This window comes from Pelodiscus sinensis, chromosome 3, assembly GCF_052426305.1.
Source record: "Pelodiscus sinensis isolate ZL-2025 chromosome 3, ASM5242630v1, whole genome shotgun sequence".
Taxonomy (NCBI): domain Eukaryota; kingdom Metazoa; phylum Chordata; order Testudines; family Trionychidae; genus Pelodiscus; species Pelodiscus sinensis.
The window spans coordinates 3008423-3035371 of record NC_143054.1 but is presented as its reverse complement, the minus strand read 5'-3'; the positions used below and the strand labels follow the sequence as shown (position 1 = coordinate 3035371).

Genomic DNA, 26949 nt, shown 5'->3' with positions numbered 1-26949 from the left:
CCTGCCTTGAGGGCGGGGGGCTGGACTCGATGACCTCTCGAGGTCCCTTCCAGTCCTATTATTCTATGATTCTATGATTCCTTGCAGACACAGTCACTGAGGGGACATTGCCAGAGCTGGAGCCTGGGGAGACCCACAGAGGTTCAAACAGCAGGGACCCAGGGCTTGGATCCCCTCCTGGCATCTTCAGGCAAAGTGCCCGTCTTTGCTTCCCTTCCCTGCACACTCTGCTTTATAGGAAATCAGCAACCGGTGGCTGGCAAGCTGCCAGAGCTGAGTGTTTGTGTATAAGTAGCCGCGCAGTCCTGCCCTGCGAGCGAGGCGAGAGCAGAGCAGGCGCAGGACCGAGCAGAGACCTGGGCACTCTGGGCTGGAAGGTACCGTTCTGGCTTTGGGGACCCTCAGATCCGAGCTGCCAGGGCAGAGGGGGCTCGTGGGCCAAGACGCAGGGTGCAATGGGGAGAAGGGTTGGATGTTAGCACAGCCCGGTGGAGTCTCTGAGGACGGGGAGCCTGGACACAGGGGCCAGCTGGTAGGTCAAAGGCCATCAGAATACACCGGACTCTAGTCTTACAGGTGGGGGTGGGGCTCCCCCAGCTATGGGGCCGAGCGTTTCCACAGAGACGCTTGTTGCCAGGTGATTTAACGCAGCCAAAGGGGAACTGTCCGAGTGAAGGTTTCCCTGCCGGGCTCCGCTGGGCAAAGGTTCAGCCAAAGCTTCACCCCCCCACGAACAGGCCTGGGGCAAGACTCACTGCTGCCCCGTTAACGTTTGTCCAGACTCTCCCTCGAGACGGGCAGTGGCCCCCAGCTTGGGAGCAGGGACCGGCCATGCGCCGGAGGGGCAGCCTGGCAGCAAGGTGCCTCTCCCGCCGTCCCCGGGAACCTTCTCCCAGCCGTGCCCCAGCGCCAGTCCCTGGAGATGGTTCCCGGCGGAGACGTGCCTGCGGTTCGAAGGGAAATCGCCCCCAGGCCGGCAGTGCTAAGCATGGGGCAGCGCGGCGCTGCAGGGCCAAGCAGGAGTCCCCTGAAACTGCTGTTCCCGGAGCCTCTGGGCTGGCCCGGAGCCTCTTTCCCCTGCGGGCTCAGGGCTCCCCAGCTGTGCCAAGGCAGGGGGGAGGGGGAAGCGGCCGCCCCATAGACTCTGCAGGGCCACCAGCACGTGGAGACCTGTTACAATTGACCAGCTCGGTGATCTGTGGAACTGTCCCTTTCCCCTTAGCCAGACAAAGACAGCCCCCCTGTGACTCCTATTGTACGCTGTGCCTCCGTCCGTCTGTCTGTCTGTGCACCCGTCAGTCGGCTTGCTCAAGTACTGCTCCGCGACGGTACAAGCTAGTGTAACCCCCAAGGAGATTCCCTAGATTTCTAGGGCTCTGTCTGCTGGCAGATCTGGGAGAGACACTCTGGCCGTGTCCAGACTCAGGGGTTTTTTCGGGAAAAGTAGCCTTTTCCCGAAAAAACTTCCCCTGCGTCCAGACTCAAGCCGCGTTCTTTTGAAATTATTTCGAAAGAACGCGGCTTTTCTTTCGATGGCGGTAAACCTCGTTTCACGAGGAAGAACGCCTTCCTTCGAAAGTTCCTCTTTCGAAGGAAGGCGTTCTTCAATGTAAAAAGGCCGTCTTCGAAAGAGAGCATCCAGACTCGCTGGGTGCTCTCTTTCGAAAAAGCGGATTTCTCTTTCGAAAGATCTGCCTGCAGTCTAGACATAGCCTCTGAGTTTGCCTGGGCGCCCGCTCCCTACCAGGGCCAGAGTCTGCCTGGCAGCCCATAGGGAGTGAGATGCCCCTCCCAGGGGGAAGGAGAGACCATGGTTGGGACAGTCTGGAGCCAGCCCGGGCAAGGGGGGGCTGGCTGTGTGGGAGCTAGTAAGCCCAGGCCTGCATGCAGGGTCCCCCTGAGAACTGGCCTCTAGGGACCTGAAGGCAGGATCCCTCAGCTGGGTTTATGTCTCCACTGCTGATTCCCAGTTTGTGGAGTTTGCTGGGAGGCTTCCCCAGCCAGGCTGAGTCGGCTCCAGCTCCCTGGGTGAGACCAGTCACTGCATGGTCAGCTCGGCTCTGTCTGCGAGTTCAGGGCTGCTGCCTGCTGGGTGGGTCTGCATGCTGGGCTAGGAGGTTTTAGTTTGAATTTTGGTGCAGTTGTGTGGCCTGCACCTTGAGCCCTGCACCCCTTCGCGGGGAGGGGAAATTCTGGGACCGAAGCAGCCTGACTCCTGCCTCAAGAGGACCCCTGTGAGAAGAGAGCAGCCCCTCTGCAGGGACTGAGTCATCTCTCAAACTGAGCCTCATTCCTGGAGTGTGTGAGTGCACCATCTTTTAGTTAGTCAGGCAGGGAATTTGTTTGGGGATTTTATTACCTGCTGCATATTAAACCTGTGGAGGGATTTGCTGCCTTCTCCCATTTGTGAGTCCTTTGGGCTGTGCTGGACCTAGTCAGCCCCACTGCTACACCACTGCAGAGAAGGATTGTGTGGTCAAAAGTCATCAAGGGCCCCACCAAAGTACGCGTACCAACGAGACACTAACCTCACAGTTGCTGGGCACCGGTGACCCTAAAAATAGTGTTTTACCCTGTTCTGTTATAATTGTCTCCTGTTTAATATACTTGTGTTTATTATAGTGTATGGCTATGTCTAGACTGGCCACAAATTCCGGAAAAGGGATGCAAATCAGGTAAATCAGCATAGGGAAATCCGCGGGGGATTTAAATATCCCCCGCGGATTTAAATAAACATGTCCGCCGCTTTTTTTCCGGCTTGGGGAAAAGCTGGAAAAAAAGCGTCTAGACTGGCGCGATCCTCCGGAATAAAGCCCTTTTCCAGAGGATCTCTTATTCCTACTTTTTGGCTACTTGAAAGTAGGAATAAGAGATCCTCCGGAAAAGGGCTTTATTCCAGAGGATCGCGCCAGTCTAGACGCTTTTTTTCTGGCTTTTCCCCAAGCCGGAAAAAAAGAGGCGGACATGTTTATTTAAATCCGCGGGGGATATTTAAATCCCCCGCGGATTTCCCTATGCTGATTTACCTGATTTGCATCCCTTTTCCGGAATTTGTGGCCAGTCTAGACATAGCCTATATGTTTGGGCTATTTTCTGGGAGTCTCCAACTATCTGGCAAATACGTGGGGATTATCCTGGGCTAGAATTTTCCTCCCAAGATGCCCTGGTGACCCTGCCAGGAAGGAGTGAGGGGGGTGGAGGCACCACCAAATAAATCCATCAGAAAAAATAAAGTTGAGTGGGTGGCGGGATCCAGAAGAACCCAGACCTGTCCATCCAAACCTGTAAGGAGATTGGCTTTAAAGAAGGTAACCAGGTGGAGAGGGGGCGCTGCACTAGGACAACAAACTTGCTGTGCACCTTCCTCTTCTCCTCACTGAAAGCCAGGTCAGGGTGGGTGGACAGTGGGAGGTGCCTGGAAGGGGGCTGCTCCGTGTGACATGCCAAGGGAGGGGTGCGGGAGCAGACAGTGATACTCACAAATGACACAGAGGGGCAGCAAGGGCCCCTGCCCCGGGTGCAGCTGCCGAACTTGCCGTGTGGCCCCGTCACTCGGAGCCAGCCCTGGGGAGCAGCCTGCACGGTCTCTCCTGCTGCTCTGAGCTGGACTCAGGGAGCAGCTGGTGGGCAGACTGCATGGCCCCCATGGTGCTAGGCAAGCCCCAGGAGCACCCATGGGTGTGCTGCACCCCCCCCCTCGGCCAGCCCCAGAGAGAAATGGAGGATGGTTGCATGGCCCCTGCCATCCCTGGCTGGACCAGGAGAAAGCTGCTAGGCACCCCACCCCCTGAATCCCCCACAACACCCAGCCCCTCCCCTGTGCCTCCCACACCGTCCAACCCCTCCCCTTCCCTGATTCCTGCATCCCCCACACTCACAGCTCTCTGTGCTGAGCCCGCCTCACCCCCAAACCCCTACCCTGACTCTCCCGCACCCAGCCCCCTGCCCTGAGGGAACTGCTAGTCCATTGGTACAAACAGTTTATGCGTTGACCCTCTCACATGGTTACTTATCCCCTTCATCTTCTCCATGGTAGTCTGGTGAACACACGGCTATTCATCAGCCTGTCCCTCTGGCCTGATCGCTAAGAGGGGCTGTGCGCCCCTGAACCAGCTTCACACAGTGCGTTTATACCCTAGCTCGGTACTGGGGAATGTGGCACCAGCCTTCAGGAATCATAGAATCATAGAATAATAGGACTGGAAGGGACCTCGAGAGGTCATCGAGTCCAGCCCCCCGCCCTCAAGGCAGGATCAAGCTCCGTCTACACCATCCCTGACAGATGTCTATCTAACCTGTTCTTAAATATCTCCAGAGAGGGAGATTCCACCACCTCCCTTGGCAATTTATTCCAATATTTGACCACCCTGACAGTTAGGAATTTTTTCCTAATGTCCAATCTAAACCTCCCCTGCTGCACTTTAAGCCCATTACTCCTTGTCCTGTCCTCAGAAACCAAGAGGAACAAATTTTCGCCTTCCTCCTTGTGACACCCTTTTAGATATTTGAAAACCGCTATCATGTCCCCCCTTAATCTTCTTTTTTCCAAACTAAACAAGCCCAGTTCATGAAGCCTGGCTTCATAGGTCATGTTCTCTAGACCTTTAATCATTCTTGTCGCTCTTCTCTGTACCCTTTCCAATTTCTCCACATCTTTCTTGAAATGTGGCGCCCAGAACTGGACACAGTACTCCAGCTGAGGCCTAACTAGTGCAGAGTAGAGCGGCAGAATGACTTCACGAGTTTTGCTTACAACACACCTGTTGATACAACCTAGAATCATATTTGCTTTTTTTGCAACAGCATCACACTGTTGACTCATATTCAACTTGTGGTCCACTATGACCCCTAGATCCCTTTCCGCCATGCTCCTTCCTAGACAGTCGCTTCCCATCTTGTATGTATGGAACTGATTGTTCCTTCCTAAGTGCAGCACTTTGCATTTCTCTTTATTAAACCTCATCCTGTTTACCTCTGACCATTTCTCTAACTTGCTAAGGTCATTTTGAATTATGTCCCTATCCTCCAAAGAAGTCGCAACCCCACCCAGTTTGGTATCATCTGCAAACTTAATAAGAGTACTCTCTATCCCAATATCTACATCATTGATGAAGATATTGAATAGTACGGGTCCCAAAACAGACCCTTGAGGAACTCCACTTGTTATCCCTTTCCAGCAGGATTTAGAACCGTTAACAACAACTCTCTGACTACGGTTATCCAGCCAATTATGCACCCACCTTATCGTGGCCCTATCTAAGTTATATTTGCCTAGTTTATCAATAAGAATATCATGCGAGACCGTATCAAATGCCTTACTAAAGTCTAGGTATATGACATCCACCGCTTCTCCCTTATCCACAAGGCTCGTTATCTTATCAAAGAAAGCTATCAGATTAGTTTGGCATGACTTGTTCTTCACAAACCCATGCTGGCTATTCCCTATCACTTTATTACTTTCCAAGTGTTTGCATACGATTTCCTTAATTACCTGCTCCATTATCTTCCCTGGGACAGACGTTAAACTGACCGGTCTATAATTTCCTGGGTTGTTCTTATTCCCCTTTTTATAGATGGGCACAATATTTGCCCTTTTCCAGTCTTCTGGAATCTCCCCTGTCTGCCATGATTTTTCAAAGATCATAGCTAAAGGCTCAGATACCTCCTCTATCAGCTCCTTGAGTATCCTGGGATGCATTTCATCAGGACCTGGTGACTTGCTGACATCTAACTTTCCTAAGTGATTTTTAACTTGTTCTTTGTGTATCCTATCTTCTAAACTTACCCTCTCTCTGCTTGTATTCACTACGTTAGGCACACCTCCAGACTTCTCGGTGAAGACCGAAACAAAGAAGTCATTGAGCATCTCCGCCATTTCCAAGTTCCCTGTTACTGCTTCTCCCTCCTCGCTAAGCAGTGGGCCTACCCTGTCCTTGGTCTTCCTCTTGCTTTTAATGTATTTATAAAAGGTCTTCTTGTTTCCCTTTATGCCTGTAGCTAGTTTGATCTCATTTTGTGCCTTTGCCTTTCTAATCTTGCCCCTGCATTCCCGTGTTGCTTGCCTATATTCCTCCTTTGTTAGTTGTCCTAGTTTCCATTTTTTATATGACTCCTTTTTTATTTTGAGATCATGCAAGATCTCCTTGTTAAGCCAAGCTGGTCTTTTGCCATATTTTCTATCTTTCCTACACAGCGGAATTGTTTGCTTTTGGGCCCTTAACAACGTCCCTTTGAAATACTTCCAACTCTCCTCAGTTGTTTTTCCCTTCAGTCTTGCTTCCCATGGGACCTTACCTACAAGTTCTCTGAGCTTATCAAAATCTGCCTTCCTGAAATCCATAACCTCAATTGTGCTGGTCTCCCTTCTACCTTTCCTTAAGATCATGAACTCTATTATTTCGTGATCACTGTCCCCTATACTGTCTTCCACTTTCAAGTTCTCAACTAGTTCCTCCCTATTTGTTAAAACCAAATCCAGAACAGCTTCTCCTCTGGTAGCTTTTTCAACCTTCTGAAACAGAAAGTTGTCTCCAATGCAGTCCAGAAACTTATTGGATAGCCTGTGCCTCGCTGTGTTAGTTTCCCAACATATGTCTGGATAGTTGAAGTCTCCCATCACCACCAAATCTTGGGCTTTGGATAGTTTTGTTAATTGTTTAAAAAAGGCCTCATCCACCTCTTCCACCTGGCTAGGTGGCCTGTAGTAGACTCCTAGCATGATATCACCTTCGTTTTTTACCCCTTTTAGCTTAACCCAGAGACTCTCTACACAGCTATCTCCTACGTTCATCTCCACTTCAGTCCAAGTGTGTACATTTTTAATATACAAGGCAACCCCTCCTCCCTTTTTTCCCTGTCTGTCCTTCCTGAGCAAGCCGTACCCTTCCATACCAATATTCCAATCATGCGTCCCATCCCACCAGGTTTCTGTAATACCAATGATATCATAGTTGTATTTATTGGTTAGCAATTCCAGTTCTTCCTGCTTATTACCCATACTTCTCGCATTTGTATATAGGCATCTAAGATACTGATTTGATCTTGCCTCCCTGTTGTGCCCTGACCCTCCTTTCTCCTTGCCATTATAGGCCGTAGTCCCCCCCATTTCCAACCCATCTCCCAGTCCCGCACATTCAGCACTTACCTGTGGGCTTTGCTCACCTGCCCCCGACAAACCTAGTTTAAAGCCCTCCTCACAAGGTTAGCCAGTCTGTGTCCAAACAAGGCCTTCCCGCTCCTGGAAAGGTGAACTCCGTCTCCGCCAAGCAGTCCTTCCTGGAAGAGCACCCCGTGATCAAGGAAGCCGAATCCCTCCTGGCAACACCATCGTCGCAGCCAGGCATTCACCTCCAGGATGCACCTCTCTCTGCCCGGGCCCCTACCTTTGACAGGAAGGATAGAAGAGAATACCACCTGCGCTCCAAACTCCTTCACCCGTACTCCCAAAGCCCTGTAGTCACACTTGATCCGCTCAGTGTCACACCTGGCAGTATCATTTGTGCCCACGTGGATGAGTAGCATGGGGTAGTAGTCAGAGGGCCGGATAATCCTCGACAATGCCTCCGTAACATCTCGGATACGGGCCCCTGGCAGACAGCATACCTCTCGAGATGAGCTGTCAGGGCGACAGATGGGTGCCTCCGTTCCCCTCAGAAGAGAGTCTCCAACCACCACTACTCTACGTTTCCTCCTCGCAGTGGTGGCAGGAGACTGCTCAACCTTGGTGGTGCAAGGCCTGGTCTCCTCCACTGTGGGGGGTGACTCCTTGTCTCCTACTGAAAGTAAAGTGTAACGGTTATGTAACAACACAGTGGGAGGGTTAGGAGCAGGGGTGGAACACTGCCTGCTGCCGGAAGTAACCAGCTGCCAGTGCTCACCCTGCACCACTGCCTCCTCCATAAGTGGCTGGTCAACAGTCCCACATCCTAGGACAGTGACCTCCGTGGACTCCACAGGAATACTGTCCAGGAATTCCTCATGGCTTCGAATGCTCCTCAGCCTGGCCACCTCCTCCTGTAGCTCTCCCACCTGCTGCCTGAGAGATTCCACCAGCAGGCACCTTTCACAACGGTTGTCTCCCCCAGCCTGGAGATCACTCAGTGGGAATTGCAAGCCACAAATACAGCAAGACCACACCAGGACCTGGGTAGAGGCATCCATGCTCAGGTTCTCTGTCTGGATACAGGCACAGGTGGAGGAGACAGGAGAAGTACTGGCACAAGCGCTACGGGTCTTCATCACCATCAGTCACTCCCTCTGCAACTCCCTCTTCAACTCCCCTGTCTGCAGTCCCCTGTCCGCTTCGCTCTCCTGGTCGCACTGCTCTGGCTTTTTAAAGCCTGCTTGCCTAGGTCAGGCCTGCCCCCTTCTGAGTCACACAGGGGAAGGCTGAGCCTGAGGCTAATCAGAGGCAATCAAGGGAACAATGGCAGGCTCTCAGTCCCAACTGCCACAGAAGCTGAAACTGAAACTGCTAGCACTCCCTGGAATCAGACTCAATTCACACTTCAAACTGTAAAATTCAAACAGTCAGGCACACACACACACACTCACACCACAGCTTGTACTCTCACCGGGTAGCCTCTTCGGCGGTGGGGTCGCTTTGCTCTCCCTCTTCAACTCCCCTGTCTGCAGTCCCCTGTCCGCTTCGCTCCCCTGGTCGCACTGCTCTGGCTTTTTAAAGCCTGCTTGCCTAGGTCAGGCCTGCCCCCTTCTGAGTCACACAGGGGAAGGCTGAGCCTGAGGCTAATCAGAGGCAATCAAGGGAACAATGGCAGGCTCTCAGTCCCAACTGCCACAGAAGCTGAAACTGAAACTGCTAGCACTCCCTGGAATCAGACTCAATTCACACTTCAAACTGTAAAATTCAAACAGTCAGGCACACACACACACACTCACACCACAGCTTGTACTCTCACCGGGTAGCCTCTTCGGCGGTGGGGTCGCTTTGCTCTCCCTCTTCAACTCCCCTGTCTGCAGTCCCCTGTCCGCTTCGCTCCCCTGGTCGCACTGCTCTGGCTTTTTAAAGCCTGCTTGCCTAGGTCAGGCCTGCCCCCTTCTGAGTCACACAGGGGAAGGCTGAGCCTGAGGCTAATCAGAGGCAATCAAGGGAACAATGGCAGGCTCTCAGTCCCAACTGCCACAGAAGCTGAAACTGAAACTGCTAGCACTCCCTGGAATCAGACTCAATTCACACTTCAAACTGTAAAATTCAAACAGTCAGGCACACACACACACACTCACACCACAGCTTGTACTCTCACCGGGTAGCCTCTTCGGCGGTGGGGTCGCTTTGCTCTCCCTCTTCAACTCCCCTGTCTGCAGTCCCCTGTCCGCTTCGCTATGTGGCTATGGAGTATCGAGTGGCTATGGAGTATCGAGGGCTATGGAGTATCGAGGGCTGTGCAGTCCAACCAGTGCTGAAGCAGTAGCCACTAGAGTGGCTGCTGCTGTAATCGACTAGCCACACTCAACTGGCCAAATAGCCACACGTGGCTAGTGGCCGGTGTGGTGGACACTCTGGATCTAGTGCCTAGGAATGTTGGGTTGTTGCAACATCACATCCCCCTCCCCCTTTCCTCAAACCACTTAACTCCCATGACATATTTCTCCGCTGATTTCTGGGCTTCTTGTGATTTTTTGCCCCTCCTTTTTTGGCTACAGTTACAATTCTCTCCAAGTGCCCCACAGGTTTAGTGTCAGTGGCGCTTGCAGTGCTCTGCCAGGCATTCCTTCAATACAGCCCCTTGGGCCTGGGCACCAGTCTAATTCACCCCTATAGGATCAGTATGGCCTCTTGGGCCTAGTCACAAATCTCTTGCACCTATAGTAGGGTCAATACACAAGTCCATTGCACCCCTATAGGGTCAATACGGCCTCTGCAGCCTAGTCCCCAAACACAGCTTCCCTCCCTCAGGGTACGGACCCCCTTGACGGCCTGGTTCCCAGGCGGGCCTCCCGAGGAGCCTGGGAGCTGGGTTGCTGTGGGGTGGAGGCAGAAGGGGGACCCAGGCCCTCCCACTCCACCGGGTCCCAGCCCAGGGCCCTATTGGCTGCGATAGCGCATGCTGCCTGCCCAGCGGGGATTCCACCCGAAACGGGCTGAGCTCCCGGAGGTCAATCCCCAGTCCTGGGCCACTTTCTACTGCTGCCAGGGCCCTGCGCTGTCCTCCGCATGCTGCTCTGGTGGGAATCATTAAAAAAGGGATAGTGAATAAGACAGAGAATATCTTATTGCCTCCATATAAAACCATGGTACGTCCACATGTTGAATACTGCTTACAGATGTGGTCACCTCATCTCAAAAGAAGATACATTGGCACTGGAATAGGTTCAGAAAAGAGCAACAAAAATGATGCTGGGTTTGGAACAGGTCCCATATGAAGAGAGATTAAAAAGACTGGGACTTTTCAGTTTAGAAAAGAAAGAGGAGACTAAAGGGGGATATGGTAGAGGTCCATAAAATCATGACTGGTGTGGAAAAAGAGAAGAAGGAAAAGCTATTTACTTATTCCCATAATATAAGAACTAGAGGTCACCCAATGAAATGAATAGGCAGTAGGTTTAAAACAAAGAAAAATAAGTTTTTCTTTATGCAGCGCACAGTTAACCTGTGGAACTCCTTGCAAGAGGATGTGGTGAAGGCCAGGACTTTAACAGGGTTTAAAAAAGAGCTAGATAGATTCGTGGAGGTTAGGTCCAGCAATGTCTATTTGCCAGGATGGGCAGGGATGGGATCCCTGCCTCTGTTTGTCCAGAAATGAGTGACAGGGGATGGATCATGTGAGAATTCCCTGTTGTGTTCCTTCTCTCTGGGGTACCCGGTGCTGGCCACTGTGGGCAGACAGGACCCTGGGCTGGATGGACCTTTGGTCTGACACAGGATGGCCATTCTTATGGGGGGGTGGAGAAGAAAAGGGGATGAGGGATTGTGGGGGGTACAGGAGTCCGACATGCAGTGTCCTTTCACCAGCAGCTGGGGCTCCCTGGTCAAGCAGGCCCATCTGAGCCTCACCCTGACAAGCTCTGCTCCCCTAAACCTGGACTAATCCAACAAGCTCCCCATACCCAGACTCTCACCCCTCTGAGCCACAGCAAGTTGCAGTCTGAGCCCCGGTCCTATGAGGTCCCACTTCCCCAGCACCTGGCCCCCACTCCAAACCCCACTTCCCCCCAACTCCTCCACTGAGCTGAGCCAGAGTCCCAGTTCCCTGCTCCAGAGCCCCCCAATGTGCCCTTGTGCATCCAGATCTCCCACCGAGCCGCCCACACCCAGACTGTCCCACACATGAACCCCCTCACAACAACCCCTCCACACTTGGCTCATGCTGGCCTGCGCCTGCCCAGCCACACCTGGTAGGCCTGGCACAGAGGGGCAGGCCAGCCCTCACACTGCCAGGGTCAGGCGCAGCCTCACTGCCGAGTCCCTGTGGTGGGGGAGGCTGGGGTTTCAGGGTGGCCTGTGCTCCCCTCTGCTAGGAATGTGAAGATGGAGGGTTTTCTCAATGGTTTCCTGCTTGCCCCCTCCCCCGCCCGCCCCAATTTAAAAAGAAACAGCGGAAAAGGAATTTAATTATTCCGTGCCTCAGTTTCTCCATCTGACAGAAGGGATACTAATAACACTTGCCTGCCGCACAGGAGTTTGTGTAAATCCATTGGGTTTAGCCGGGTGCTTTGATGTCAGCAGAGGGAAAGTGCTGAGAAGGGCAATTTTGCAAAGTGTTTTGTACAATTTCAGAATCTTTCTGTGTTATTCCTGGAGTAGCCGCTGCTCCCGGGTTGCAGGAGAACTTCACTTTGGGCCTTTATGGGCTGATGACTCTGCCCATTGGGCAATGCTGCAGCAGTTTGCCAGAAGAGGCAGAGGCAGGGAGAGCAGGGCCCCACCCAGCCTCCCCCGTCATCACTTCTCAAAGGGCTAGACAAGGGTGCAGACTGGCCAGCCAGCCTTATGCTGTGTGTGCTGCAGGGAGGGCTGCAGCCTTTATGGCAGCAGGGGCCCAGTGCTGGCTGGGTAGGTGGGCGTGAGCAGAACAATCAATGGCCAGGAGCAATAGATCCCCCTCCCCCTGGGCCAGAGGGACCCTTCAGCACTTTCCCACAGGTCAGCAGTGGCCTGAGCTGGGGCAGTTTGTTTTTTTACAGGCAGGGCAGGGGGAGCCCTTGGGTGGGGATGGCGGTGATCTTGAGCCATGGGAGCCCGAGGGGAAAGGGGTGTGGAGTGGGGATGTTGAATCTCCGGTAAGCGAATAGTCGATTAACCTCGTGAATTCTTATTGGTTAGTTGATGGGAGTGGCAGCCAGTGCGCTCCACCCTGACACCCGAGGAGCCCCTGCTGCTCTCCACTGCTGCCGCTGTAAGGCAGCACGAAGTGCCAGGCGGGAGCTGGTCCACAAGGGATGCCAGTTTAAAAACCAGTTCCCCTCGCAGACGGGCTGATCGTCACCCTGCACTGCTGCCTCTGAGAAAGACTCATAGACTCATAGACCTCAAGGTCAGAAGGGACCATTATGATCATCTACTCTGACCCCCCTGTGACGGACCGGGCCGTGTCTGGGCACAGCTGAGGGCGTCCGCTCAGGGCGAATTGCTCAAATCCGGGGCTCCTTACAGCCCCCGACTGGCGACCTCTTCACACAGGCCACAAACCAGTCCCACAGAGCGCTTCAGCTGCCTGCCTGAAGCCTCCCGAGCAAAACCCCTCCGACACCCCAGCAATATCCGTGCCCCAGATGGCCCCGGGCCTATACACAGGTGGGGGGTCCTAGCACCCAATCCCACCTACCCCGAACAAGTTCTGTCCGGTTCCAAGAAACCAGCCACAGATCCCGGGTCAATTTACCCTCTGGACCTTACCACAAATCACGCTGGGCCAATCCTTTAGAATCTATATCTAAAGGTTTATTATTACAAGAAAGAAAAGCCTGAGAGTAAGGTTATTAAAGTACAGTACGTTACATGCACCGAATCTCCCAGTTCTCGATGCAGGCTCTAGCAGAGATGTTGCAGCTGCTGGTTTAAAAGTTCTTATTGCACATCCTACGATCAGGATGGGTTCACAGGTCTTCCGGGCTCTTCAATCCCTGCAGTGCTGCCTCTGGGATGAAGTGCTGAGCTGAGAACCAAATGGCATCGACCACATGGCCTCTTTATACTCCTTCCTGGCCTCTTCTAGTATGTAGCAGGTCACCTGGTCCTCAGCCTCTCTGTGTTCCCTGCTGGCTGCTCTCAGGACAGCCCCCATTCTTTGGGTGTGTCTTTGGCCCATTGAGAACCATTGTTCCACAGGTAATTAGCATGTCCACAGGCTCCACAGGCTGGGCCCTGCCCAATGCTTAACCACATGCAGGGAAATCTTCAGTTTCCACACAGATTACAGATCTACACACAGAGACATTATACACTCACATAAACAGTGTACACAGGATCAGAAAACAACAAGCTCCCATTCAATACCCCCCCCCCCCATGGCTCCCTTTCATACAGATTTCTGGGGCCAACACCCCCACCTAGGGGTGCAGCAGCGATCTGGCTGCTTCCCTCCAATTCGGTAATGTGACACCCCCGCACAGTGCAGGCCGCAGAATCTCACCCACCCCTCCCAGAATAATCCTCTCACCTAGATCTCAGATATTGAAGCCTTCAAATACTTTGAAGACCCCAAGATGCAGAGAATCCTCCAGCTGTGATCTGTGCCCCATGCTACAGAGGAAGGCGAAAAATCTCCAGGATCTCTGCCAATCTACCCTGGAGGAAAATTCCTTCCCAACCCCAAATATGGCGATCAGCTAAACCCTGAGCATGTGGGCAAGACTCATCAGACAGACACCCAGAAAGTTCCCTATAGTAACTCCTATCATCCCTCCATTGACCTAGTCCCACTGATAATGAATGGTCAATTAGTTACCAAGATCATGTTATCTCATCAAACCATCCCCTTCATAAACCCGTCTAGTTTAATCTTGAAACCAGATAGATCTTTTGCCCCCACTACTTCCCTTGGAAGGCCGTTCCAGAACCTCACTCCTCTAATGGTTAGAAAGCATCGCTGAGTAGCAACTTCCCCTACCGATGGGGTCTGAGTTCCCAGACCCGGCGCGAGCCAGAACTGAGCCGGGCTGCCTGCCTGCCTGGCTCCTAATGTACTTAAAATACAGAGTCGCAGTGGGTGCAGGTCCCAGACCCATCACAAGCCAGGACCGAGCTGGGCTGCTGGCCAGCCTGCTAAAAAATGTGTTGACAAGTGTGTGGGGGGAAATGCATGTAGTCTATAGCATTAACCTATACGCTTTTTCAACTTTTACATCCCTAGTGTGGAGGGAAGAAGGGGGGCAGAGGGGGGAGGGATGTGGTGGCAGGGAGGAGATTAGCTATTGGTAGGATCGGGCTCAGCGCTTTCCAGTGGTTGGGAGATGACATTTGCCTGCTGAGAACTGGGCTGGGGAATTGGTTCCTTCACCCCTGAGGATATCGGGCCTCTCAGTGTGGTACACAAAGCCAGCGCCATCATGGTGCCTCAGTTGGACATTTTGCCTTCTTGGTTCTGTGAGCTGAACAGGAGCTGTTGTTAAAGCAGCAGCCAGCCTGTATCTTACTGGCCTGTCCCTTGGCAATTCTTGTTCATTGTCTGAGGTGCTTACTGCTGTTGAAACAATCAACATAGGACCCTCACTTGTCTGTGTGAAGAAGTGTGACGTAGTGGGGGGGCTGTCTGCTCTGTAACCCAGTGCAGTATGGTGGTGCCTTGCTGGTTGCTGGGCTTGGGCAGCGGGTGACCTCCACTGGTGGCTATTTGTAGCACAGCCCAACAGGACAGCGGATGAGTCACTAGGCAAGGGTCTCACAACCTGTCCGACAAGTTGCCTCCCAGGGAGAGAGACAAAGGGAGGAAGGCGGGATCCAACCCCTGTCTGAGGGGCAGGGCTGAAAGAGAGGCAGTTTCTGTCTGGAATCATGGAGGAAGCAGCCTACGCAAGGGGGGGGCTGGGATTTAGGGGCCCAGTCTCCCCCATCTCAAGGGGGGCTGAGGCATCCTAGGCCTGGCCCTGTAACCAGATGACATCTATGCTGTGCTGTATCCTTGGAGAAGCAATAAACTCCCTCTATTCTACTGGCTGGTGGAGTCTGTGCATGCCACTACTGGGGTGCAGGAGTTGGAGGAACCCCAACACGTCATCACAAGAAGTGAAAATGAGGTGGCAAATTTTGCAGTCAGATTCTAGTCACTTTCTTCCTGTCGGCAGGCAAATGCCAGCGGAGGGTGAGGCCTGACAACATATTTGATGGCGTGAAGAAAGGACAGAGATTTCTTAATTAGCTGTAACTGGTGCTTGCCATTCTGTGTTCCCCAGGATCAATGGGAGGCGTTTGGGGCATTTCCAAGCTGCCTGCATGTCAGTTATGAGGGTATCTAATAAACCTGTGACTGACATTCCTTCTTCCCAAATGTAGTGCTGTTCTTAGGTATCTTCTGTATGTCTGGCATGTGGCACAAAATATGCTCCATTTTATTGAGAAAACAATAAAGCGGAGGGTTTTTTCAAAAATAATTTGCTTGGGTGCAGGGATTTGGCTGGAAGGGGACAAATCCTCAGAGAACAGGGACACGGGATATACAGAGAAAAGAGGATTGACACAGTGGGAAGGGTCAGGGCCTGGGAAGCTATTGCCTCCCCAAGTGGAAACTTCACCAACTGCCCATGTTATACCTAAACTAATGTGTATAGAAGGAAAGAATAAAAGAACAGGCACAGAGAAAAAATAGACCATTAAGGATCACAGACTCTCCTGAAGAAAAAGGGGCAGTCCCCCTCTCGCCCTGCAGGATGAGTGTATGGAGAGTTAGTGGGTGTATGAGTGTACAGAGACACACATTAGTGCAGTGTGTCTTGGTTTGGGGGGAATCCGGATATTGTAATTTGTCCAGTGTGAGTGCTGGCAAACTGTCAGACTACTTCAGTGCATGAAGCTGCAGGAAATGATCTGAGAGCTGGAAAACATGTTCATGAAGTGACACAAAAATGTTTTCCATTTTCAGACCCTTGTCTGCAGAGAAGAACCGCGCCCACCCTGGCCAGGGACCCACGGGACAGAAACACCCCGGGATGGAAGAGCTGGGGCAGAGACTCGTTGGAGTGGGACTGAGTACGGAGTATTGGCTGCCCAAACTACGAGACAGATTGGGGGTTACCTCTGCACAGGCTTTGGAACACCAAACGTACGAAGACTACCTCACGCTGGAAGGGGAAGTTCAGCACAAGTGGGAAAAGCAGGCTCTCCGAAGCCTTCTTAACATAGCTGAGAAGAAGGCCACGATGCAGCAGCTGCAGGGGGAGCGCGTGGAGGGGCTGAGGAAGAGGCAGGAGCAGGTGAAGTCGGCGCTGCAGGAGCTCAAGGCGATGCAGGAGCAAGGCAGAAGCCGCCAGGACGAGGTTGTAAGGAGGAAAGAGGAGGAGCTGCGGCGAGCGATGGACGTAGCCCCCCAGTATTGGGCTCCATCTCAGAAGTCGCTGGGAGAGGTGGTGGAGAACGCGCACAAGCAGTTAGACCTCCTGGAGCAGTCGATGTCCCAGAGTGAGACTCTCCCTGACAGGGAAGTTGTGAGACGGGCGTCGGGGGGGCTGGCCCTGCAGGGCATTTACAAAACCAACCAGCTTGCCGAGATGGTGGAGAAGCGCGAGCAGCTCCTAGAGCTCCCAGACGGGTTGGAGCTCTTTGGCCCAGAGCAAGGGCCCTTGTGTGAGACGAAGGAGTTTTCATCGGCCACAGCAGAGTCCACGTTCACACGGACCATGGAAACGCTGGGCTACAGCCTGAGCCTCGCAGCCAAGGGTGGGTTTGGGGGGTTTAGTGCAGAAACCAGCACCGACTGCAGCAGCTCGTCAGAGTCCGAAAGCACCCACAGGTCCCGCTCTGAGCGCACCTACCTCTGCACCACCAAGTACAGCTACATCCCCCTGGCCTCCTGCCACTTCCCCAAGGACCGGCTCCGACTGTCCAGCGCCGCACTGCAGGAGTTAAAAGAGATCGAGCAGCTTTTGAGTCTCACCACAGAGCCCGACAAGCTCCCCCTGCTGAAGAGCCGGGCCGGGAATTTCTTCAAGCGATTCGGGTCTCACGTGAACCAGGGCCCCCTCCACCTGGGCGGGATATTCTGGTGGAAAGCGGCGTCACAGGGATTCCGGGCAGAGCAGCTGGACGAGGTGAAGAAACGAGCATCTGACACGCTGAGCTCTTACGTCGGGGGCAGCTACAGCGGCTTGGGCTGGGGTATTGCAGCCGGTGTCACTGCATCCAAGTCAAGGGCTGAAGCCTCATTTCAGGGCACAGACCGAAAACAGGAGCAAACAGAGATTCAGCTGCGTGTGACCAAGACGGGCGGCCCCCCTGGAGTGGATTCACTCGCAGCATGGAAATCTGGGCTTGTGGCCAGTAACAAGACCTGGAGTGTCATCAACCGAGGCTCTCAGCTAGTTCCCGTGTGGGAGATAATCCTGGCCAATCACAGACCAGACTTTGCAGATGTTCATCAAGTCAGCAGCAGGCTCAGAGATGCCTATGGCGCCCTAACTAACCAAAGCGTTGATACGTTGTTGGGGGAGGGATTAGCCAGTGCAGTGGATGAGGCCAGAGCGTTCTTAGAGGGAGTGAAATCCTGGGAAGCCACGGGGGATGAAGAACAGCTGGTGACTCTGCTCAATCTCAAACAAAGCCTGACTACAAAAACCAAGAACTACGGCGTGTGGATTGACGTGTGCCTGTCGGATATGGCGCTCCAAGACTTCCTGGCAAATACAGTGTCACGGTGCAAAGATTTGCCATCACAAAATACTGAATACATCAGATCTCTGCTGCACTTCCTTCTGGACCCTCATGTCTATTCAGTTAAGAACTTCCCCAAATCTTCCTGCATTATGCAGTGGATCTTTCATGAAGATAAGACGCAGCTAAAGAATGAGTCTATCTCCGAATTAGGAGGTCTCTTGCAAGTCCTACAGCACATGAACACTCACATAGAGGAAGTTACCCATGGCCCTACATCCTCTGAAGCAACAGTGCGGAAAGCTAAGGTAAAGGCCACCTTAAATGTGAGCCTGGCTTTGTCTTCCCTATTACAAGCGCTCAGAGGGAAATCACAGACGGATATCGAGCTGTTATTGCTCTGCATTGCAGCCAGCACAGGGTACCACGTGGACAGTCACACTTTTAAGTATCTCCTTGGGTGCCCAGAAATTACCTTCCTGTTAAAAACAATGCAAAGGGCACATACAGAGTATTTGAGTCACAGGGATCAAAGTGTTTCCAGAGCCCAGGCATTCCTGCTGTTGACAGGTCTGACAGTGACCCCTGAATTCAACAGTGTAACTCTGGAGGAGAAGACTAAACGTTTGACATTTATGAAATGTCACATGGGAAACGTACTGTCCAATGAAATATCAAATCTTCTTAGAAAGCACGGTGCTCAGGACAATTGGGAAGTTCTGGAAAGAGACTTAAATTGCCTTTTAAATGGGAATTTTGAAGCTGAGAATGTTAGTTTGAAGAAACAGGAGATAATCAGAGAACTAGAAGACGTCTGTCAAAGAGAAAAGGAATCAAAAATAGAACCCAAAGTGCCATCTACTGGTGTTGAAACATGTGAAACTAATGAAAATCAGGAGTTCTTGAATTTACTGAAACAACTTGGACTTGATAAGTACTACCCTAGGAAAATGGGGACAGCCACTTTCCATATCATTACTGAGATGTCTTTGCAAGACAGCCAGCCCAACACAGAGGATCAGCTGCCATTTTGTTTTTTGCAAAAGCTGTTAATGGTGGACTATCGGGTCCGGTACCTGGTTTGTAAGGATGAGGGTCAAACCAAACCAGCTATAACAAGGGGGTTGAATGCCACAGACAAAGAGAGTGACTCAGAGACGTTTGATGACTTTTTTGATGATCTTAGTGAGGGAGCCCACGAATCTGCTACAAGCCAGACACACGTGCACCCAATGGATCTCCAGATGGCAATTTTTCACTGTGCCGATGATTTCATGAGACAATATGTTGCAACGAAGCTCGCTTTCTGCCAGTTTGCTCTCCCCTTGCTGGTGCCAAATCCTCACACGGCACAAATAGAATTCCCCCTGTGGGCCCTGAGCCAGGTTCAAAAGAGCTGGAAAAGTGCCAAAAAGTCAGGAGTGGAGAGTACCAGTCAGAATTATAAAAACAAACTGATTTACCAAGCAGAGACGCCCCTGGTGTCCTTCACCCGGATTGGCCAGTCGCCTCTTTCTTCTAAATCCCAGATCCTGAACGCCCTGCTGAGTAAGCACAAGCATGACGTGTTTTTCCACCGTCACTGCAGGGGCAGCAGCAGAGACTGCCTGCTCATGAAGGGGGTTGTGGAAATCGCCTGGTACTGCCCGGGGGGGAAGGACGACGACAGATTCGACAATTGCGTAGCATTCACCAACCTGCACGGGGATGCCAGAGAGCACGAGCCACAGGCCAGATTCCTACAGGAGATCGCGTCGGTCAACGTGGTTCTCTTGTCAGATACGGATCAGAAGGACACGAGGGGCAAGACAATTCTCCGTAATCTCTGGCAATCTCAAAAGCCTTTGATCTGCCTTTTTGCTGAAAAGGAGAACACTGTGGCTGGCAAATCGAGCCAGAACATCAGAATAGGCATCAAGAACAGAAACGAGGCTGAATTAATAGACGAAATCACAGCAACAATCAGAGACTTACTGGCAGGCTCCATCACCACTCGCAGTCTGGATGCTTGTGTGACTGCGGCTCGTCAGCAGGGCTTCCTCGTTGATACAGACAAGGAAGAGTGCAAGGAAGCCAAGGCAAAGGCCCAGGAACTGATGGGTCTCTTGAAGAAGCATCCCTTAGCAAGCATGAAGGGAGAGCTCTTGCCTCTGCAAGGAGAATTATGGCACCGGTGGTGTAGGAAGGACAAGGAACTTACCCGCTTGCATGATAAAAAGAACAGAAGCATTGAACAGCACAGGAGCCAGATGGAATCGGAGAAAGCTGCAATACGACGTGATCAGTTGAGTAAGGCCTTCCCCCTCAATACGCTAATGAAATCAGTGCTCAAATATCTCCACTCACATCCAGAGCCCTCTCAAAAGTACTTCCTGCAGTGGATGAAAGTGTTTATGGATGACTTGTCCTCGGACTGCCTTGCAAAACTGCACCAGAAATTCCATACGCTATGGTCTGAAATGCTGATAAAGAAAAAAGAAGGAAATAGTTTGAAAACTCAGTCACAAAAGGATCTAGATAAACTCTCAGCTGAGATAAATGATTCCACAATTGGCCTTGAACACATTTTGAGGGAGACAGGCCAGATTTACGAAGCGCTGGATACGATGGATACAAAGAATAAATGTTTTCTTAAACTACCTCAAATAGCAGCTGACCTGATGGTGTCGGGGTATCCCATTGAGCTGATGGACGGTGACGCTTCCTACGTGCCACTGAAATGGGTAGGAGCAGTTTTTGACTCAGTAATTGAGAAGCTGGGAGACAGGAGGGTGTTTGTTCTTTCTGTGCTTGGCATCCAGAGCACTGGGAAATCCACCCTCCTGAACGCCATGTTTGGTCTCCAGTTCAGCGTCAGTGCGGGCAGATGCACCAGGGGAGCCTTCATGCAGCTGATTAAGGTGGAGGAAAATCTCCAGCAGGATTTGAACTTTGATTATATTTTGGTTGTTGATACAGAAGGGCTTCGGGCCATAGAGATGGCCAATAATTTATCCCTTAGTCATGATAACGAACTGGCCACCTTTGTCATTGGGATTGGTAACATGACAGTGATCAATATCTTTGGCGAGAACCCTTCGGAAATACAAGATATCCTGCAGATCGCTGTGCAGGCCTTTCTGAGGATGAAGCAAGTCAAGCTCTCCCCGAGCTGCTTGTTCGTGCACCAGAATGTTGGAGAAATAACAGCAAATGAGAAGAATATGGAAGGGCAAAGACGCCTCCAGCAGAAATTAGATGAAATGGCCGTTACTGCAGCCCAGGAAGAGTTCTGTGATGTAACCTGCTTTAGTGACGTTATCCGATTTGATGTGAACACTCACATCCATTACTTTGCTCACCTCTGGGAAGGGGACCCCCCGATGGCGCCGCCTAACCCCAGCTACAGCCAAAACGTGCAGGAGCTAAAGAGCAAGATTCTCGTGGCTGCCAAGCAGGAATCCCAGGGCAGAGTTTTAAGGCTGTCGGAATTAAAAGTCCGAATCGGTGATTTGTGGCAGGCTTTGTTGAACGAGAACTTTGTTTTCAGCTTTAAGAACACGCTGGAGATCGCAGCCTACAACAGGTTAGAAACAAAATTCAGCCAATGGAGCTGGCAGCTGAGAAGTCACATGCTAGAGCTGCAGATAAAACTGAACAATCAAATCAGGAACAAAGAAATGCTCCAAGTCACCAGAGAAAGCCTTGAAGGAGCAGTCAGAGAAAAATACACTGCCACTATGGATCAACTTGAAAAGTTTTTCAGAGAAGACTCAGACGCTGAAATATTGATTCAGTGGAAAGCAAACATGGAAATGAAACTGAAAGAGCTTAAATCGTCTCTTATTGACGACATGAAGAAGAAATCTGAGGAACTTATCAGGCTAAGGAAGAGCCAAAGCAAACTGGATGAAAGGAAGGCAGGGTATGAAAAGGAGCTTTTTAAAAAGAGCCAAGAGCTGGCTCTGAAGTTAAAAGGCAAGAAACTGAGTGACGATGAACTGAGAGAGAACTTTAACCGCCTGTGGAACGAATGGGTCTGTGAAGTGGCCTCGGACGCCCCTCCTGCTCAGGAGCCCAACATTAAGGTTGATATAGAAAACATCCTGCTCGAGCGTTTGAAATCTGTTAATGTGGAAAAACTTAAGGCTTCATCTAGTGATAGGTTTTCCACTGATTTGTCCAAACATGTCACCACGAAGAGAACATTGCTTGTGTTCAAAAAGACTTTAGATAAGTGTGATAGAGACCGCATAGAGAAGGATACAGGTTGTATCATGCAGGGGGTTGGAGCGATCATCAGTAGCAAGGAGCGTGAGAGACTGGATTACAGTCCCAGTTACATTCATGAAATACTTAATAAAATAATACAAGAGGTGGAGTCTATATCTAAGAACCCAAATTTCACATTGACTCCTGAGTACACAGCCGATTTATCAGTATTTTTATGCAAAATGGCGGGAGGAAGGTTTGAAGCCATGCACAGGGCATTTAAAAAAGCACACGACCCAACCGTCTACCTGGAGAGCAAAAGGGAAGATTTCTTCAAGTGCTTCCAGATTTCCTGCCAAGGAGCAACCTCCATCACAGCATTTGCTGAGTTCTTATGCAGCAAGCTCACTGCAGCTCTCCGCCAGGCCGTCTATGACAAGACGGTCATTGACATCGCCAGTGAGATGAAGTCTAGACATCCAGCTTTCAATGGGAACAGATCCAAGCTAGAAAACCATATTCTTATGTCTCTGGCCGAGAAGGAAAACTTTGCAGAGTACATGCAATACATTCAGTCCCCAAAATACTTTTTTGAGGATTTTATCAAGCAGAATGTTGATCGTTATTGCTTAGACAAGAACAATCCAAAACTGCAGTGTTTCCTAAACAGTTCCCTGGATGATTTCCATAGACATGTCCTTTCAGCTATTCGTGACTCAACTAAAGTTACTAAAGACAAAAGTGGCAACGTCTCCTTCTGGCTGGATGAATTCTGCAGAGGGCTTCAAGAGTATTTAACTCTTCCCAGAAGTGAGCTAAAAAGCATTGAACATCAGGAGGTAACTGACATGGAGTTTCTTAAGGAAGCCCTGAGTAAGGCGTTGGATCCTGTGGTGGAAAACCTGCGAAAAGACTTTGCAGCTATTGATATGGAGCCATTTCCAAGAAAACCCCACGAGATCCTTGCTGAAGGGCTTGGCGGGTGCTGGGAGAAGTGTCCCTTTTGCAGTGCTGTTTGCACAAACACCATCTCTGACCATGATGGAAAACACAGTGTGCCCTTCCATCGGCCTGAAGCTTTGAGTGGCAGGTGTTGGCATAACACAGACCAGCTCGTTACTGATATTTGTTCCAGTTCTGTATCAAGTGATTGTGTAATCATACGTAACAACGATCAACGCATTCCCTACAAGAGGTACTGGGAAGCAGGACCCCCTTACTCTGAGTGGAGCATCACACCAGACACTTCAGAGGAACCTTACTGGAAATGGTTTGTGTGTCATTTCAAAACTGAGCTAGAAAAACTCCATGGTAGAAAGTTTGAAGGCAAAGGAGAAATCCCTCCTCAATGGGGAACCATCACTAAGGATGCTCTGCTCAGAGAGCTGAGCCGTGTGTAATCTTCAGTCAGTCAGAAAGAACATATGAATGGAGAAATACCAATCTCCTAGAACTGGAAGGGACCTTGAAAGGTCATTGAGTCCAGTCCCCTGCCTTCTCAGCAGGACTAAGTACCATCCCTGACAGATTTGCCCCAGATCTCTAAATGGCCCCCTCAAGGATTGAACTCACAAATTTAAGTAACTATAAGTTGACATGCCAGAGCCCTTTCTAAAAAATTGGGGAGATCTGTGTCTTGGGCGCAGGGGAGAATTAAAGGACGGGGGATTGTTAGCACCCAGTCTAATGCGTGTGATTCACTCTTCATGGAACAGTATGTCCAGTAGCGCTCAGTAGGGCTACAAGATACTTATTGTCAACAAGTGTTTAGATTTTAGAGGGTGCGGGTGTGTCTGAATCAGGACCATCTCTAGGGGGGCATGGGACAATCCCCCCCCCCACTGGCCTGGCATCTGTTCCACCCACAGCCCCGGTGAAGGAGGCTGGGAGGTGGTGGCAGAGTGGAGTAGGTTGCCATGTCACTCCAGCTCCTGACACTTTAGGAGGGGGACCCCTGCTGCTACCCTGCACCAGGCTAGCCAGGTAATTCTCCCAGGCTGCCCTTGGTCCTGTGGATCCCATCCATAAGATGGTTGAATGAGCTGCCACAGGGTCTCCAAAGTGTGGGGCCCAGGCAGCTGCCCCAAACTGTGTTATGCATGGGAGAGCTCTGGTCTGGATAAAACCCAGCTTTGATCACTGCCGTGTGTGTTGGTGTACCTCAGTTTGGGGAAAGTGCAGTTGGCAGATTGGCTGTGTACGACAAGCATTGCTAGAGAATTTCTCAACTACGTGCTCACCTGAGTGACACAGAAAATAAGATAACCCCTCCCGTGCATAAATAGCAAAGCTATCGCTCTGACGTGTGCCAAGTACCTGTCTTTCAGTCTCCATCCACATCACTCCCTTGAATTAAAATTAAAGTTGTACCCTTCTGTTAAATGAACCTTTCCCATATCATAGCCCTCTGACGCAGGCCATGTCTGCACTACGAGACAAGGCCAACGTCAATTTCTTCCCACCTGATCTTATAGCATCAAAGGTCCAAGTCCCCGCAGTGCGCAAGAATTCGACACAGTAACATGTCCCCAGCAGGGAGATTACCACCGACTTTGAGAGCAATGCACTATGGGTAACTATCCCACAATGCCTATGCCAGTTTGTAGTCTGGGTTATGCTGCCAATGCACACTGGGACTAAAACTGTGCAGCGGGTGGTTCTGGGTTCATGTCTTCAGCATCCCATAATGCACCTGTCTACTCCCTCCCCCCTTGCTTGAGATCAGCAGGAAACAGTCTGTTTGTGCCCTTTTTGGCCCTGGTTACCCATGCAGGTACCGTAGCAGCAGGAGCAGGGATCTCTTCATGGACCCCGTTGTGCATAAACGCACTGGGAGGAGGATGTTCACCTGGGGGCACCTAATGGTGGAGTGTGTTGAGTGGTCATGGCCTGCCAGAAAGAGGATCATGGCCCGCTGCCGGGGAGAGGGAGGCGGAGGAAGGGGGGTGTCCAACAGGCCAAAATCCTGAGCATGATGGACGACAATAAGCAGCTGGTCTTGCGGATCGATGGAGCTATCCAGTCCGCCAGCCAGGAGGTGACTAACCTGCGAGCCGAGCTGACAGCCACCAACCAGCGCCTGGCCAAGCTGAGCAGCAGCGGTGGCAGCCCCGCCAACCCCTCGATCATGGAGAACAATCAGGACAACACGCAAGGGCTGGGTGTGCACGTCCTGCGGGGTGCTCAGTGCTGTGTTTCAAAGCCCTGCTTCCTAAAGGCCTTTTGGACTCTGCTGATCGGGGGGCCCAGGTAATCTTCATCCAAGAATATTAAAGGAACTGGCACATGAACTTGCAAGTCCATTAGCAAAAATGTTTAATAAATCTCTAAACTCAGGGCTTGTACCATTTGACTGGAGAATTGCTAATCTAGTTCCTATTTTTAAGAAAGGGGAAAAAAAGCGACCCGGGTAACTACAGGCCTGTTAGTTTGACATCTGTAGTATGCAAGATCTTGGAACAAAATTTTGAAGGAGAAAGTAGTTAGAGACATTGAGGCTAATGGCAATTGGGACAAATTACAACATGGTTTTACAAAAGGTAGATCATGCCAAACCAACCTGATCTCCTTTTTTGAGAAAGTAACAGATTTTTTTAGATAAAGGAAATGCAGTGGATCTAATCTACCTCGACTTTAGTAAGGCATTTGCTACAGTACCACATGGGGTATTATTGGTTAAATTGGAAAAGATAGGGATTAATATGAAAGTTGAGAGGTGGATGAGCAACTGGTTAAAGGGGAGACTACAGCGGGTCATACTGAAAGGTGAACTGTCAGGTTGGAGGAAGGTTACTAGCGGAGTTCCTCAGGGATCAGTTTTGGGGCCAATTTTATTTAATCTTTTTATTGCTGATCTTGGCACCAAAAGTGGAAGTGCCCTGATAAAATTTGCAGATGACACAAAGTTGGGAGCTATTGCCAATTCAGAAAAGGATCGGGATATCATACAGGAAGATCTGGATGACCTTGTAAATTGGAGTGATAGCAATAGGATGAAATTTAATAGTGAGAAGTGTAAGGTTATGCATTTAGGGATTAATAACAAGAATTTTAGTTATAAGCTGGGGACACATCAGTTGGAAGTAACGGAGGAGGAGAAGGACCTCGGAGTCCTGGTTGATTATAGGATGACTATGAGCCACCATTGTGACATGGCTGTGAAAAAGGCTAATACGATCTTGGGATGTATTAGGTGAGGTATTTCCAGTAGGGATAAGGAGATGTTAGTGCCGTTATACAAGGCATTGGTGAGACCCCATTTGGAATACTGTGTGCAGTTCTGGTCTCCCATGTATAAGAAGGATGAATTCAAACTGGAACAGGTACAAAGAAGGGCCACTAGGATGATCCGAGGACTGGAAAACCTGTCTTATGAAAGGAGACTCAAGGAGCTTGGCTTGTTTAACTTAACCAAAAGAAGGCTGAGGGGGGACATGATTGCTCTCTTTAAATATATTAGAGGGATAAATACCAGGGAGGGAGAGGAATTATTTAAGCTTAATACCAATGTGGACACAAGAACAAATGGATATAAGCTGGCTAGTAGGAAGTTTAGACTTGAGATTAGACGAAGGTTTCTAACCATTAGAGGAGTGAGGTTCTGGAACAGCCTTCCAAGGGAAGTAGTGGGAGCAAAAGATCTATCTGGCTTCAAGATTAAACTAGATGGGTTTATGAAGGGGATGGTTTGATGAGATAACATGATCTTGGTAACTAATTGACCATTCATTATCAGTGGGACTAGGTCAATGGAGGGATGATAGGAGTTACTATAGAGAACTTTCTGGGTGTCTGGCTGGTGAGTCTTGCCCACATGCTCAGGGTTTAGCTGATCGCCATATTTGGGGTCGGAAAGGAATTTTCCTCCAGGGTAGATTGGCAGAGGCCCTGGAGGTTTTTCGCCTTCCTCTGTAGCATGGGGCACAGATCACAGCTAGAGGATTCTCTGCATCTTGGGGTCTTCAAAGTATTTGAAGGCTTCAATATCTTTGATATAG

General features: G+C 50.7%; 1 protein-coding gene across 1 annotated transcript; it reads left to right on the top strand.

Moving 5' to 3' along the window:
- Positions 1 to 306: 306 nt before the first annotated feature.
- On the top strand, positions 307 to 26949 carry LOC149524597 (interferon-induced very large GTPase 1-like). Its single transcript, XM_089776977.1, has 2 exons — positions 307 to 377; positions 16038 to 26949. Exon 2 carries the CDS (start codon positions 16105 to 16107, stop codon positions 23350 to 23352), a length of 7248 nt encoding a protein of 2415 aa, XP_089633103.1. The 5' UTR covers positions 307 to 377; positions 16038 to 16104; the 3' UTR covers positions 23353 to 26949.